The sequence below is a fragment of the Cyprinodon tularosa genome, unplaced genomic scaffold (assembly GCF_016077235.1).
Source record: "Cyprinodon tularosa strain WSP-4 unplaced genomic scaffold, ASM1607723v1 ctg634, whole genome shotgun sequence".
Lineage (NCBI taxonomy): Eukaryota > Metazoa > Chordata > Actinopteri > Cyprinodontiformes > Cyprinodontidae > Cyprinodon > Cyprinodon tularosa.
In genome coordinates, this window is record NW_024039379.1 from 603,777 (window position 1) to 621,285 (window position 17,509).

Below are 17,509 nucleotides of genomic sequence, written 5' to 3' on the forward strand. Positions count from 1 at the left end.
AGTGTCAGACATGTTTCCCTCATCAGATCATTTCAGTGTGAGGAGATTAAAACAGCAGCAGGTCAGCTGATAATCCCAGTAACGATGTTCTGCTGCAGCTTTGACCCACAGACCTACATCTCTTATAGACATTAGCTTCGTGTCAGTGGCTCTTTCCTCCCTCTGAGCTGCAGCTCTGCAGCCGTCCTCCACTCCAGCTGCTGGGCTCCTCTTCTTGGACTTAACATCTGGATCCTGAAGCTCTGTGCTCCATCAGATCAGCCGGAAACATCCAGATTTGTTTTCTAGGAGAATCTCAGGAACCTTCATCTTTTCTGCTGCTTTCAGGTACAGAAGATCCAGAATGTTTTGTTTTTTAACGGAGATATTTCATTAACATAAAGTCATTTCCGCGTCTCCAGCTTTAGTTATTTCACATCTTTGCTTTACTTCATTTTTCCTGCTTTGCTTGTTTTTTACCTTTGGTCAGTTTTTATCTTTCAAACATTTTTTAGATAAAAGTCTTTGTTTTTCCAGCTTTGCTCTTCTAATATAATTTTTTAGCTCTAAAATGTATTTTCTTTGAGATTTAACAGACAATCTAAAGAAAAAAAATGTTGAAAAGTGGATCAAAAAAATAACATAAACCTGATGATCATAGTTTTTATTTGTTTTTTCTCATCGTTTTCTCCATAGAACACGATCAGCTTGATGTAGATCAGATCTCCTCTCAAAAAGCCGTTATTATTCGATCTGTGATATTAGACATTACATGCAATGCTGGGATTCTGGGTAGAAGAAACCAAAGGAGGCTTAAATAATCTGAGATTTTTGTTATTTTTATTGAGATGTGAGGAGAAAACATCCGTCTCTCCCTGCAGAAACATTATATCTATAAAACAAGGACATCTGATAACTCAGTTTATGGTCCATTTCATAATTTCAGGGTTAATCCTGAAGCTGGAGTCATTTAGTGAATTGAAAACTTGCAGAAGCTGAACTCTAAGAGAGGATCAGGAACAACCAGCATGAAGCAGTATATTGATCAGAAACTGATCAGCCATTGATTACAGGTCAACCAATTTAATTGATTAACCAAACATGTTATAAAACAGGACAGATGGACCCAGTTTTCAGGCCAGTCAGAAAGTTTAACGATAAAATATAAGACAGAACAGAACAGACCTGGGGCTGCTGTGGATCAGCGTACCTGCAGAGGAAGGCGGAGCATCGCTCATCTCTGGCGCTCTAGATGAGGTAGAAACGCAGGTAAGTGACCACGATAATCTGACGAAAGATGATTATCAATGTGAGTCACTTACCTGGTTTAGCGGTTCAGCCCATCCTCTGAGGCAGGATGAGGTGAGGCAGGATCCAGGTGATGAACTGCCAACGAGAAGTGGCGGAAGCCGCCCAGAGCGTCCCCAATGCAGCAGCACCAGTGAGCAGCCAGGAGACCGATCCAGATCCAGATCACATAAAACAGATCGGAACAGGACAGTTCTGAGATCCAGAATTCCGTAGACCGACCAGAACTGACAGATCCAACTCAAAAACAAACAAACACGAACAATTTACACGAAACATACAAATAATGATCTGGCCCTGATAGCTGGGCAGAAGGAGCAGGTGGATGAGATGAATGATAATTAGAGAGCTGGGAGGGAACAGCAGGTGAATGAAGTGAGTAATTAGATCAGCTACCAGGGCTGCGATCATGACAAAACAACCAATAAAAACTGTATCTGATGGTTTACTAATCTGACTGAAGGATTGAAGGGTTTAATAGAACACAGTGATTGTTCATGTACAGCATGGAAATCTTGGTTTTTAACATGATTTGATTAAAGATGCTAGTATTATCTTCCAGGCAGCTTTAAGGGCGACAGCAGCATCGGCTGCAGGATTTAGCTCTGCAATGAGGACAGTTATTTACCATGAACCATATTAATGGTTCAGTTTAACCAATCGATGTAACCGTTAGTAACTAGTGGTTCCAATTCAACTGATTCTCAGAAGGCGCTGCGCTAACTAACCAACAATTTGGTCAAAGAGACCAATTCACATTGCTTTTCCCTTTTAACAATAAGACAGGTTAAAAACCTCTAGATTAGATTAGTTGGTCGGGGGGGGGGGGGGGGATTTAGTTGCTATATTTAGCCACTTTTCAGACCCCTCTAGCACTTTGATTTCTAAAAAGCTCCTAGCGCCAAATCTAGAGACTTTTTTCTGCTACTGGAGACTTTGGAGACAACATCTAAAAGCAGCGAACTCTGCTCTCCAGAGCGAGTAGATTGGTAACCCCGCCTCCTGCTCTCCTCTATCTTGTCTGCTGTCATGATTCATGCAGCTATTATTTCATCCAAATGAAAAATGGAGAACAGATAAGCAGATCATGGCTTGTCTACAGTGAAAAGAAGGACTGGGTTATTTACTTTGGCCTTTTTGGAAACACAGGAAGGAGCAATCAGCTAAGTGAGCTTAGTGCTTGGAAAAAATCTTTCATTCCTTTAGAGACAGCATGAAAAGTCAGCTGAGTACAAAACATAGAGAGGAAGACAAGACGAAAAGGGACAAGAAGAGAGGGACACAACCTAGAACAGATAATGGATGTCTATTCTATTAACATTTCTACATCTGGAGAATGGGGCTGATCTATGTGTTCTCCATTCAGAGGGGCCCCTGCCTGTCTTTGCCTAGGGCCCCAGGTTTCCTAAATCCGCCCCTGTGTTACTACCAGCTGTTCTCAGGGTTCATGTCCAGCTGATGATTAAGGTCACAGGAAGAACCTGAGAGGAGCTGAAACCATTTTTTTTGCTCCACCTGCTGCAGGAGTCCAGAAGACATGAAGGGAGGAGTCCTCCATCAGCCTGCTGCTCTGTCTGTCCTCTCATAGGTCCTCACCTGGTGTCCCAGCGCAGAGAGACAGGTAGAGGAGGAGCAGGGATGGAGAGCGGGAGGAGCGCTCTGCTGCTTCTGCTGCCTCCGCGGACCACCAACTCCTCCTGTGGACCCCACGAGGCGAACTGCACCGCGGCGCGCGCATCGGACGCTCTGTCGCTGTCCACGGGACCCGCGTGGATCGAGTCCGATTCGGCCGTGGAGACCCGGCGGATCCCCGGAGCGGCTGACCCCACGGTGAGTGGGTCGGAGTGGGTTCTGCTGTTCCGACTGAGGCTCACTGAAACCCACGGAACCAGAACCAGAACCGACCGGTTATCTCTGCAGGTTAAACTGCTTTAAATGGATGATTAACCTTTAAAATCCTCTGACTGATTGGACCGAACCGATCAGAACCGATCAAAGACAGGAAGCACTTCCAGTGAAGGAATCTGGTTGATTTAGTGAACATGCAGCTTCTGAAAACATTATTTCTATTTTTATCTCCTGAATTAGAAGTTGAGCCCATTTGGACCGAACCTGTTCAGGTCTGACTGTGAACATTAAAGGTTCCTTTTCTATGTTCTGGACTTCTGCTGGTTCTGAGAGCTGCTCTGGTTCTGTGGGTTATTGTAGAACCTGCAGAACCCGTAGAGGCGCTGTGGTCCAGTTTGTTATTGTAGAACATATAGAACCTGTAGAACCTATAGAACCAGTAGAGCAGCTGTGGTTCTGCAGTTGTAGAACCAGTAGAACCAGTAAAGCAGCTGTGGTTCAGCTGTTGTAGAACCTATAGAACCAGTAGAGCAGCTGTGGTTCTGCAGTTGTAGAACCAGTAGAACCAGTAAAGCAGCTGTGGTTCAGCTGTTGTAGAACCAGTAGAACCAGTAAAGCAGCTGTGGTTCAGCTGTTGTAGAACCAGTAGAACCAGTAGAGCAGCTGTGGTTCTGCTGTTGTAGAACCAGTAGAACCAGTAAAGCAGCTGTGGTTCAGCTGTTGTAGAACCAGTAGAACCAGTAGAGCAGCTGTGGTTCTGCAGTTGTAGAACCAGTAGAACCAGTAAAGCAGCTGTGGTTCAGCTGTTGTAGAACCAGTAGAACCAGTAGAGCAGCTGTGGTTCTGCTGTTGTAGAACCAGTAGAACCAGTAGAGCAGCTGTGGTTCTGCTGTTGTAGAACCTATAGAACCTATAGAACCAGTAGAACCTATTGAACCAGTAGAACCAGTAGAGCAGCTGTGGTCGGTCGGCGCTGCAGTCTACAGCCGCCTGCTGTCCTCTGCAGTTATTGTAGAACCTATAGAACCAGTAGAACCAGTAGAGCAGCTGTGGTTCTGCAGTTGTAGAACCAGTAGAACCAGTAGAGCAGCTGTGGTTCTGCTGTTGTAGAACCTATAGAACCTATAGAACCAGTAGAACCTATTGAACCAGTAGAACCAGTAGAGCAGCTGTGGTCGGTCGGCGCTGCAGTCTACAGCCGCCTGCTGTCCTCTGCAGTTATTGTAGAACCTATAGAACCAGTAGAACCAGTAGAACCAGTAGAGCAGCTGTGGTCGGTCGGCGCTGCAGTCTGCATACAGCCGCCTGCTGTCCTCTGCAGTTATTGTAGAACCTATAGAACCAGTAGAACCAGTAGAGCAGCTGTGGTTCAGCTGTTGTAGAACCTATAGAACCAGTAGAACCAGTAGAGCAGCTGTGGTTCTGCTGTTGTAGAACCAGTAGAACCAGTAGAGCAGCTGTGGTTCTGCAGTTGTAGAACCAGTAGAACCAGTAAAGCAGCTGTGGTTCAGCTGTTGTAGAACCAGTAGAACCAGTAGAGCAGCTGTGGTTCTGCAGTTGTAGAACCAGTAGAACCAGTAGAGCAGCTGTGGTTCTGCAGTTGTAGAACCAGTAGAACCAGTAAAGCAGCTGTGGTTCAGCTGTTGTAGAACCAGTAGAACCAGTAGAGCAGCTGTGGTTCTGCAGTTGTAGAACCAGTAGAACCAGTAGAGCAGCTGTGGTTCTGCAGTTGTAGAACCTATATAATCAGTAGAACATATAGAACCAGTAAAACCAGTAGAGCAGCTGTGGTTCTGCTGTTGTAGAACCAGTAGAACCAGTAGAGCAGCTGTGGTTCTGCAGTTGTAGAACCAGTAGAACCAGTAAAGCAGCTGTGGTTCAGCTGTTGTAGAACCAGTAGAACCAGTAGAGCAGCTGTGGTTCTGCAGTTGTAGAACCAGTAGAACCAGTAGAGCAGCTGTGGTTCTGCAGTTGTAGAACCAGTAGAACCAGTAAAGCAGCTGTGGTTCAGCTGTTGTAGAACCAGTAGAACCAGTAGAGCAGCTGTGGTTCAGCTGTTGTAGAACCTATAGAACCTGTAGAACCTATATAATCAGTAGAACATATAGAACCAGTAAAACCAGTAGAGCAGCTGTGGTTCTGCTGTTGTAGAACCAGTAGAACCAGTAGAGCAGCTGTGGTTCTGCTGTTGTAGAACCTATAGAACCTATAGAACCAGTAGAACCTATTGAACCAGTAGAACCAGTAGAGCAGCTGTGGTCGGTCGGCGCTGCAGTCTACAGCTGCCTGCTGTCCTCTGCAGTTATTGTAGAACCTATAGAACCAGTAGAACCAGTAGAACCAGTAGAGCAGCTGTGGTTCAGCTGTTGTAGAACCTATAGAACCTATAGAACCAGTAGAACCTATAGAACCAGTAGAGCAGCTGTGGTTCTGCTGTTGTAGAACCAGTAGAACCAGTAGAGCAGCTGTGGTTCAGCTGTTGTAGAACCTATAGAACCTGTAGAACCTATATAATCAGTAGAACCTATATAATCAGTAGAACCAGTAGAGCAGCTGTGGTTCTGCAGTTGTAGAACCAGTAGAACCAGTAGAGCAGCTGTGGTTCTGCTGTTGTAGAACCTATAGAACCTATAGAACCAGTAGAACCTATTGAACCAGTAGAACCAGTAGAGCAGCTGTGGTCGGTCGGCGCTGCAGTCTACAGCTGCCTGCTGTCCTCTGCAGTTATTGTAGAACCTATAGAACCAGTAGAACCAGTAGAACCAGTAGAGCAGCTGTGGTTCAGCTGTTGTAGAACCTATATAATCAGTAGAACATATAGAACCAGTAAAACCAGTAGAGCAGCTGTGGTTCTGCTGTTGTAGAACCAGTAGAACCAGTAGAGCAGCTGTGGTTCTGCTGTTGTAGAACCAGTAGAACCAGTAGAGCAGCTGTGGTTCTGCTGTTGTAGAACCTATAGAACCTATAGAACCAGTAGAACCTATTGAACCAGTAGAACCAGTAGAGCAGCTGTGGTCGGTCGGCGCTGCAGTCTACAGCTGCCTGCTGTCCTCTGCAGTTATTGTAGAACCTATAGAACCAGTAGAACCAGTAGAACCAGTAGAGCAGCTGTGGTTGGTCGGCGCTGCAGTCTGCATACAGCCGCCTGCTGTCCTCTGCAGTTATTGTAGAACCTATAGAACCAGTAGAACCAGTAGAATCAGTAGAGCAGCTGTGGTCGGTCGGCGCTGCAGTCTACAGCTGCCTGCTGTCCTCTGCAGTTATTGTAGAACCTATAGAACCAGTAGAACCAGTAGAGCAGCTGTGGTCGGTCGGCGCTGCAGTCTACAGCCGCCTGCTGTCCTCTGCAGTTATTGTAGAACCTATAGAACCAGTAGAACCAGTAGAACCAGTAGAGCAGCTGTGGTTCAGCTGTTGTAGAACCTATAGAACCAGTAAAGCAGCTGTGGTTCAGCTGTTGTAGAACCAGTAGAACCAGTAGAGCAGCTGTGGTTCTGCTGTTGTAGAACCAGTAGAACCAGTAGAGCAGCTGTGGTTCAGCTGTTGTAGAACCTATAGAACCTATAGAACCAGTAGAACCTATTGAACCAGTAGAACCAGTAGAGCAGCTGTGGTTCAGCTGTTGTAGAACCTATATAATCAGTAGAACATATAGAACCAGTAAAACCAGTAGAGCAGCTGTGGTTCTGCTGTTGTAGAACCAGTAGAACCAGTAAAGCAGCTGTGGTTCTGCTGTTGTAGAACCAGTAGAACCAGTAAAGCAGCTGTGGTTCAGCTGTTGTAGAACCAGTAGAACCAGTAAAGCAGCTGTGGTTCAGCTGTTGTAGAACCAGTAGAACCAGTAGAGCAGCTGTGGTTCTGCTGTTGTAGAACCAGTAGAACCAGTAGAGCAGCTGTGGTTCAGCTGTTGTAGAACCTATAGAACCTGTAGAACCTATATAATCAGTAGAACATATAGAACCAGTAAAACCAGTAGAGCAGCTGTGGTTCTGCTGTTGTAGAACCAGTAGAACCAGTAGAGCAGCTGTGGTTCAGCTGTTGTAGAACCTATAGAACCTGTAGAACCTATATAATCAGTAGAACATATAGAACCAGTAAAACCAGTAGAGCAGCTGTGGTTCTGCTGTTGTAGAACCAGTAGAGCAGCTGTGGTTCTGCTGTTGTAGAACCTATAGAACCTATAGAACCAGTAGAACCTATTGAACCAGTGGAACCAGTAGAGCAGCTGTGGTCGGTCGGCGCTGCAGTCTACAGCTGCCTGCTGTCCTCTGCAGTTATTGTAGAACCTATAGAACCAGTAGAACCAGTAGAACCAGTAGAGCAGCTGTGGTTGGTCGGCGCTGCAGTCTGCATACAGCCGCCTGCTGTCCTCTGCAGTTATTGATGTTTGTTCTCAGAACGCGGATCAATAATCAGTATCTGTGATCGGCGGCGGATAGAAGCTGCCAACTTTCCACTGACGGGTCGGTGGATTTGAAGCTGTTAAAGCTGCAGGCTCTGGTTCTGATCCGGATGGAGCACTGAAAAAAAAATAGAGGTTGACAGAACTTAAATTTTCTAGGCAACGTGATGCATTTGGTTTTTTGAGTTTTCCTTACTTAAATTCACTGTGGTTGAGTTTACAAAGATTTTTGAGTTCTACCAACTTAGGTTTTTGAGTTTCACCTTTAAGTTCTGAGTTCTATCAACTTTGTTTTATGAGTTTGACATATAGATTTTGAGTTCTACAAACTCAGATTTTGTAGTGTTATCTGCAAGTTGAGTTCTATCAACTCAGTTTTTTTAGTCCTACCAATCATCTTCACTACCAATCATTCAACACACAAAAAATTATGTTAATACAACATTTTTATTGCTTCAAGTCAAACATTGTATCAATAGATACAGTATAAAACCATGTTCAACAACATAATCTTAACTGCACAGATCAAAGTAACCTGACACTGGACCAGAATGTTCTAGATTTGTAAGAGGGAGTGATGATGAGGGAAAAAACAGTAAGACACCGATTTAGTAAGAGGAAAACACACAGGTAATTTTTTGTGAAGTAAGTGTATTAACATATATGAAAAAATAACAGTTTTACAAATTTGGACGGCCTTGAGTTTGTTTTTTCAATTGTAGTCTCTTTAAAATGGGTGCACCTTTTAAAAAAAATAAAATGAAATAAAATGTCTTGTTTCCCAACGGAAATAGAAAAAGGTTTTCCCTTTTTATCTCTGAGTTTTTCTTTTTTGTCCTACCACTCCGACAGGACGATGAATGCAAGAAAAGAAAGTCCTCTTTAGTCCAAATCCTTCTCTTCAGTCCAAATCCAGATGTTCACACGGTTGGCTCGCCATCTCCATTTAAGGAGAGAATCCAGAATCCAGGGTATCCAAAAAACCCAGCCTGCATAGCACAACAGGGCTTAGTTAAATCCATTCACTTCTTGTTCTTAACTGTACAGTTTATATCTCTCCAAGTATGATAAATTTCAGTGTGTAATGTAACTTTTCTAACTCATTACGAATTAACTGCTGCATTACAGGGTTAACATATAAAATGTTAATGTCACTGTTTTTCTTGTAAAGCAAATAAAATCATGAAAGCAAAAAATCCACAAGTAAATGATTATAAAACCAATTACAGTTAAACAGTAAATACCCACATCGGATTAAGAAAGTAAAATAATGTAGTCTTGTAATATTCTGTGCCTGAGTGCAACAACACTGCACTACATAAAACAATTTAGAAATTTCATAACTTATTACACTCAACTTAATGTCTCTTTTCATTTGTACAATGAAAATAACAGGCACTCTTTTCTCTATGCATAAACACTCACCCGCACATGCGCGACATAAACACGCACGCGCACACGCGCATTATAAACACGCACGCGCGCGGCTTTTCCTTTCATCAGAACGTGAAAAACATGTGAACTCATGCTTCAACTCGGTGGCAATACACCACAAGGGAATGCTAACTCACGGAGCTAACCGCTAACTGGCTGTACTTTGCAGCACTCACCAGGAAAAGAAAAGATTCAGAAAACTGGTAAGGTCCCAGGGTCGTTCCTCCGTGGTTCTCCAGATGCATAAAAGCACAATGTCAGCCAATCTTCTCAAATGCGAGGGAAAAAGGCTGCGCCCTTGAAGAAACCGATAGGAAACCCCGTACCGTAGTGGGCGTGTCCATGAACATAAGCAGTGCGCATGCCCATGAGTTTACAGTTGAGGGAACTCAAAAAATCTTGTATAGGCGATTTAAAACTCCTTGTTAAACCAACTTCTGAGAATTTGAGTTGGGCAAACGTGTATTTATTTGTTAGATGTCAAATTTATATTTCTGAGTCGAATTACAATACAATTGTGTGTTAGAACAACAATTGCCATTTACTTTTTTAACAGTGAGGCTCCTGGTCTGGTACTCTGGGTCTGTCTTTAAATGGGACCAGCGTTCCTCTGGCAGACAGGATGAACTGGAACTGACTGGGTTGATTCATTAATGATGAGCTGGATCTTTGAATCACCTTCAGGAATTCTGGGAATCTTTTCTAAATGAGCTGGAATCTATGTAGTTTTCTATTTTTCCACGGCGTCAAATGTATTAATTTGATTTAATTATTTACATTCAGATCAGTTTATTTCTAATGTATTAAATCACAACACATCTTTCCAGAGATAAATCAACCAGATGGAGCCACAGAGGCGTAGCTAGAAAATGTTTCTAAGGGCGTCCAGCAATAACCAATGTAGACTGAGGGGTGGAACCAGAACCTCAGGGTCAGTCTGCTCTGGTCCAACAGGAACATTAACCAGAAAAACATCCAGATTTAATAAATAAAGACAAACTCTACTTTCCTGCAGCTTTGCTGACAAATAGACGCAAATATTTAAACATCAGTGCTTTCTAGATGAAATTCTGAAGTTTTGAGTTCTGGGGCGAACATCTTTCCCACTGTCATTAATTACCTACTTTTATCAATAATCATTCTGCATAAAACGGATATTTACAAGCACAAATATCTACATAAATGTATTATTTAATACATTTTTATTAAAATAGGTATTTATCTATGAGTTCACTGAAGATTCCTAGATGACATGCAGAGAAACATAATTTTCTCTTAAAGGAATAGTACACCCAAAACATGATTAGCCTTCATTTTCTACTCACCCCCATGCTGAACAACACTCTGGAGTACCGCGGCAGACCAAACCAGATGAAAGTGCGCATTCAGCTCGGCAAAGAACTCATGCTCTTCCTCAACACTGAAGTCCTCAGACATTTTTCTTTCGTTGTTTCTTTCTTTGCACAGGTAAACAGCACATTTCTTCTTCTACGCTTGCATTATTGGCAGAGCAGACGCTGAATGCGCACTTTCATCTGGTTTGGTCTGCCGGCTTCCGTAGCGTCATGAACGCGCTTTCAGGAAATCCTATACACTACTGTTTATGCTCTATAAACATTCTAAATGACTTGGTTTCGAGTAAATTCTGGACGCTACCCACTCAGGACACTTGGAATACATTGGACGAGCAGTATGGAGGAATATTGACACGTTTTTTGTGGACTTTTATGGACCTTTCTGCCTCGGGCGCCATAGACCTCCATTATTTGAATGTCAGCAGACAGCAAGAAGCCTCCCAGATCTCCAGATGCATTTGAGATATCAAAAAAGTACTCCAGAGTGTTGTTCAGCATTCAGTAGAAAATGAAGGCTAATCATGTTTTGGGTGTACTATTCCTTTAACTCCATAAAACCCAAAATCTAGATCTGGAAAGAGCATTAATTCTGTACTCATCATCTTTAATGTTAGTTTATTGATGTGCATCATTAACCGCCGTGTTTTTGTTGTCAAGGAATTATCAATAAATTAAAAATTAAAATGTTTTGAATATTCCACTTGAGAGTATTACTGTTGCCACTGTCTGTATTACTGGAAAAAAGATGGTAGGGGTGGTCAGTGATTGGCTAAAGGTGGCCATGGCCACCCCTGGCCCCCCATCTAGCTCCGCCCCTATTGAGTGAGCACATAGCGCTCCCTAATTGCGGCCCACTTGGCCTTTGCGACATCCCCTGTGATGCCCAGAGCCTCCCCGATTTCCTGAAAGCTATTTATAATTTTTTGTTTGTCCCTGTGCCCCGGACACGACACATCGTATAGATGTGGATAGTTGCGGACAAGCTCCGACAGTCGTTCCTCGAATCCCGCCATTGTTTAAAGCCCAGAATTCTAACCTTCTTTGTGATTTTGTTGACATTTTGTACTAAAAACTCAATAGCGCCCCCACCGTTTCCGGTAGTATTGATCCGTTTCGTCCGTAAGCGTAAGCTCCCAATTTTTGTGTCAAAGTACGGACCAAATCGATGGTTAGAACGTATGAAACACTCCACACGTATCCGTATCCGTCTTTTACGTGAGGTATGAATGGGCCTTGACTCTGACAGGGTGAGACAGGCCGCCATGTTATCAAGGTGGTTTATGGGTAAATCTACGGTGGCTGAAGTGCAAACTGCAACTACAAATCTAAAAGCGCAACTACATTAAGAAAAACACAATTACATTAACCTACCGGAAAAGGTAGGTACCAGTGGGAAACATGAGACATCGCTGATTGGACGACGGCGCCGTTTGACCCTTGAACTGGAAGTAGCGTCGTCTGAACAGTCCAGCTTCTTTTAAGTGTGTCTTCAGTGTACGCAAACTAACTGAAATTTGGTGATTAGTCTTGAGCATATCCAGTATCACCTCGTACGTATGTCCTGATTCAAAATATTCCTGGATAACGGCAGCTATGTTTGGGGCGCCGACAATATCCATGTTTTCAAAAGCCGCAGCAGGCAGAATGACTTCCGGTTCAAGGGTCAAACGGTGCCGTCGCCGTTTGACCCTTGTGTGGAGTGTTTTACTCCACAGTGTGGAGTAAAACATTTTTTACTCCATACTGTGTTCAGAGCGTTTTAAGTCAGTGTTAGTTTTTCCTCTCTTATTCTGCTCCTGCGTCCCGCCTCTCAGTGTGACATCATCAGATCTGTCAATTAGAGACGGATCTTTTTCAGCTAAAAATGGCAACAGATTATAAGTTTATACAAGTTAGTAATATTATGCAAGAAGCTTGAGAAAACATATTTTGTTCTTCTTTATTAGTTAGTAAATCTTGGCTTCAGGTTAAAATTAACATGTTTTCTTACTGAATAGACAGAATCAGGCTGCAGAGCTTCTACAGATCTGGAAATTTTCTTTCTGATATCATTATATTGGTAAAAAGGTTCATAAATCTTTTTAACAGCACAGAGAGAAGCAGGCAGAGCTGCAGATTTAAAGGTGAAACATTTACTGGGATATGCAACACGCAATAAAATATATCTCCAAGTTTACCAGAAAGTTTACAGGAAAAAAAGATGTCATGCTATCTTCAAAATGCAGCATATTCATATTTTTCTGGATGGATTGAATTGAAATTGTACATCTGGGATTCATGATATATTGATTTTGGCATCAGAATCAACTGTTATTCGTTATTTTTTTTATACATTAATGTTTTTGGGCCCTATATTTATATAATGCACTAAAAGTCGTCTCTCTAACATCTATAAATATAAATATCAGTGCATTATGGTTCCCTCGTGTTTTCAACAACAGGAAAGAATTCAATAAATAGATGTTTGAGTTCATTTTTGGAAAATACAAACCCTATTGAAAGCATTCGGGTGGAGTAACAGTAGGTCCATCAGACCCCCCCTTAGAGCCCCCCACCCTTAGAGCACCCCACCCTTAGAGCCCCCCACCAACGTTCATTACAACGTTACAGCCTTGCTGTAAACCATCTCATCTCGTTTCCTTAGTTTTCATTCATGGTTTGCAGGATTGACTCCAGAACTGACTCTAGATCAGCACCAGCCCTGTTTCATACCGCTGGGGGGGACCAGGGAGTGAAACCTGAGGTGTTTGTGCATCTTTAGGTCTAACTTTATAAACTGGATCAGGAAATATATTCTGCCTGTTGATTCGTGCAGCTTCACATATCTTTCCAGATCTTTTCTCCCAGATTTCACAGACGGCTGCAGCCACCTCAGGAATCGGGCCGTTCTGGTGTTCTGTTTGGGGGCACAGAGGACATGGGAAGCACCGGGTTTAATCTGGCTATAATAATCCCCTTCTGGCAGCAATGAGTGATCCTGGTGTTCTGATATTCTTGGAATAAAGTTTAGATCTGTTGGCTCCTCTCTGAAGCATGAAGTTCATGGATGGGTCAGCCTCTAGAGGTGATCTAAACTTCTGGGTTGGATGGACTCTGCAGCACCAGGGAGGAAAACAGTGTTGGATTATTTCCCTGCTGGCGCTGAGAGCAGGTTTAGACCTGGTTCATGTTCCTCAGCTCTGCTGAAGTTTCTTCTGAACTGCTGGGCTTCACTTCAATCTTCCATCCAGTCGTTTCATTTCATTAATGTCTCAGAATGTCCAACCTCCTGGTTTTAATCAATTCTATTCAGTTTATTTCTATAGCTCCAATTCACATCATGTCATCTCAGGTCACTTTCCAGTTCACCAGATCATCCAGTCAGATTGGTTCAAAGTTTTCTATCTAAGGAAAACCAGCTGATTGCATCGACTCATTGACTCTTCAGCAATCCCTCACACTAAGCATGCTTGTAGCGACAGTGGAGAGGAAAAACTCCCTTTGAACAGGAAGAAACCTCCAGCAGAACCAGGCTCAGTGTGAGCGGCCATCTGCTGAGGCCCACTGGGGTTCAAGGAGACAGAAGCAGACATAGAAAAAGAAGCATAGATACAAAAGGCAACTGTCAACCAGCTCCACAGGCGGCCCCGTCCAGGAAACACACAGCCAGGCAGACGAGCTCCGAGCCAGCTCCCATGTCAGAGGATGAAGAGAGCACATCCAGTTAGTCACAGTCAGAGAAACAGGACTACACTGGAAAACAGGCCAAGCTCCAACATCTAGAAACAAAGGTGTTGATGGCAGCAGCACAGCTGATATTTCTCTCCAGGATGGAGTCACAGCCAAACAGGAACAGACCAGATGAAGCTACTATGAGAAAAAGCAGAGAGAGCAGAACGTTAGAGATTGAACTAATAGATTCTGCAGAGTGGGAGAATAGAGATAGAATGAAGCAGAATGATGAAAAAGGGGTCCCTATGTCCTCCAGCAGTCTAAGCCTATAGCAGCAGAACTATAGAGATAGATCAGGATAACCTGATAATGCAATCACAGCTGAGCTTTGACTAGGCCATTTTTCAGCTATTCTGTAGTGAATCAGCCGTGGAGTTGAGACCATGGTTCTGTTGGACCTTCAGCTGGTCCACTCCGTGACTCTGAGGTGCTCTTTGCATCATCCCCCCACCACCATGCTTTAAGGTCAAACATCTTGTTGTTTTTCACTGCATCACAAGATCTTCTGCTGCATTTAGACACAGTGAACCTTAAAGTTCAGCTTTTTTACTTAAGAACCTCCTAAAAAAATTGAAGACACTAACTGAATGAAACATGACGCAGCGGCAGAGTTAAACCGCTGAGACGTTAATCCAGCCTGAAGTCCAGAACTTCACCAAACCTCGGACTGACCAGAGCCCTAAAGCTCCCCATGTATGGATATCTGACACCTCAGGGTGGATTTATCAGCAGTCAGGACGGTTTGATCCGCAGCGTTCTCCGTCTTCCTGCATAGCTCGCATTCCTGCAAACGGACCTCTGGCTGGATGGTTATTAATAACACCAAGGTGATCTGAACGCCGCAGAAGAAACGGTCCTGAATCAACTAAAGCTGCACAGAACAAATGAAAACCTGAAGAAATGATCAGACAGAACCACAGTTTACAGATAGAACCTTCTGTTCTGGGTCTAGATGTCGGTACCCGGGGGTTTGGTTAGTGTTTAATCTGACAGACGGACACAGAGGCGGAGTGTAATCAAACATCAAGCTTTTCTTTATAGAAATAAAAATAAAAAATGTGAAAAATTCAGCGTTTGGTTCAGAACTCTGTAGAATTACATCTGGTTCCAGCTGTTATTTATGAGGTTTTCTCCACCAGCCTGGATCATCTACAGACTGAAGCAAAGGAATCAGAATAAAAACAATTCATAGAAAAGATCTGCATGAAATTCAAAAATGTTCAAATGCAGATTTTATATTTAGTCTCCCGTTTTGTTTAAAGGAGGTTTTAGTTTTCCTGATTTAAAGGAACCAACAGGTTCTGAGCATTTTGGGTTCAGGCTGTTTGTTCCAGACCAGAGAAACGAAAAAATGCTGCGTCATGGTTTCTGGTTCTGGTGTAAAATGTAAATAACATAAAGTAATAAATCCATGTATATTACATGCACATCATCAATTTAGCACTTTTGGTTTATCACTTTTTTCTATCTAAGGAAAACCAGCTCTGCAGCAATCCCTCACACTAAGCATGCTTGTAGCGACAGTGGAGAGGAAATACTCCCTTTGAACAGGAAGAAACCTCCAGCAGAACCAGGCTCAGTGTGAGCGGCCATCTGCTGAGGCCCACTGGGGTTCAAGGAGACAGAAGCAGACATAGAAAAAGAAGCATAGATACAAAAGGCAACTGTCAACCAGCTCCACAGGCGGCCCCGTCCAGGAAACACACAGCCAGGCAGACGAGCTCCGAGCCAGCTCCCATGTCAGAGGATGAAGAGAGCACATCCAGTTAGTCACAGTCAGAGAAACAGGACTACACTGGAAAACAGGCCAAGCTCCAACATCTAGAAACAAAGGTGTTGATGGCAGCAGCACAGCTGATATTTCTCTCCAGGATGGAGTCACAGCCAAACAGGAACAGACCAGATGAAGCTACTATGAGAAAAAGCAGAGAGAGCAGAACGTTAGAGATTGAACTAACAGATTCTGCAGAGTGGGAGAATAGAGATAGAATGAAGCAGAATGATGAAAAAGGGGTCCCTATGTCCTCCAGCAGTCTAAGCCTATAGCAGCAGAACTATAGAGATAGAATGAAGCAGAATGATTGGCTCTTAGTAATTTATGTCTCATATCTTGAACAAATTAGTTTCACTTTAATATTAGATATACACTATATTGCCAAAAGTATTTGCTCACCCATCCAAATTATTGGAATCAGGTGTTCCAATCACTTCCATGGCCACAGGTGTATAAATTCAAGCACCTAGGCATGCAGACTGTTTTTACAAACATTTGTGAAAGAATGGGTCGCTCTCAGGAGCTCAGTGAATTCCAGCGTGGAACTGTGATAGGATGCCACCTGTGCAACAAATCCAGTCGTGAAATTTCCTCGCTCCTAAATATTCCACAGTCAACTGTCAGCTGTATTATAAGAAAATGGAAGTGTTTGGGAACGACAGCAACTCAGCCACGAAGTGGTAGGCCACGTAAACTGACGGAGCGGGGTCAGCGGATGCTGACGCGCATAGTGCGAAGAGGTCGCCAACTTTCTGCAGAGTCAATCACTACAGACCTCCAAACTTCATGTGGCCTTCAGATTAGCTCAAGAACAGTGCGCAGAGAGCTTCATGGAATGGGTTTCCATGGTCGAGCAGCTGCATCCAAGCCATACATCACCAAGTGCAATGCAAAGCGTCGGATGCGGTGGTGTAAAGCACGCCGCCACTGGACTCTAGAGCAGTGGAGACGCGTTCTCTGGAGTGACGAATCGCGCTTCTCCATCTGGCAATCTGATGGACGGGTCTGGGTTTGGCGGTTGCCAGGAGAACGGTACTTGTCTGACTGCATTGTGCCAAGTGTAAAGTTTGGTGGAGGGGGGATTATGGTGTGGGGTTGTTTTTCAGGAGCTGGGCTTGGCCCCTTAGTTCCAGTGAAAGGAACTCTGAATGCTTCAGCATACCAAGACATTTTGGACAATTCCATGCTTCCAACTTTGTGGGAACAGTTTGGAGCTGGCCCCTTCCTCTTCCAACATGACTGTGCACCAGTGCACAAAGCAAGGTCCATAAAGACATGGATGACAGAGTCTGGTGTGGATGAACTTGACTGGCCTGCACGGAGTCCTGACCTCAACCCGATAGAACACCTTTGGGATGAATTAGAGCGGAGACTGAGAGCCAGGCCTTCTCGTCCAACATCAGTGTGCGACCTCACAAATGCGCTTCTGGAAGAATGGTCAAAAATTCCCATAAACACACTCCTAAACCTTGTGGACAGCCTTCCCAGAAGAGTTGAAGCTGTTCTAGCTGCAAAGGGTGGACCGACGTCATATTGAACCCTATGGATTAGGAACGGGATGTCACTTAAGCTCATATGTGAGTCAAGGCAGGTGAGCAAATACTTTTGGCAATATAGTGTATTTAAATGTTCAATTCAGATTTAGTTCACTGCAGAGATTCCAGTTGCTCGTTGTTGGTATCTTTCTCTGGTGCAGAG

At 43.7% G+C, this 17,509-nt stretch overlaps 1 protein-coding gene across 1 annotated transcript in view; it reads left to right on the top strand.

The window, feature by feature from the left end:
• The first annotated feature begins 176 nt into the window (after positions 1-176).
• Positions 177-17,509, top strand: part of LOC119798732 (melanopsin-A-like) — a 37,865-nt gene continuing 20,532 nt past the window's right edge. The window contains exons 1-2 of the mRNA XM_038308330.1: positions 177-327; positions 2,812-3,117. Of these exons, the coding sequence (XP_038164258.1) occupies positions 2,926-3,117 (192 nt within the window). The 5' untranslated portion in view covers positions 177-327; positions 2,812-2,925. The remainder of the gene's footprint in view (positions 328-2,811; positions 3,118-17,509) is intronic.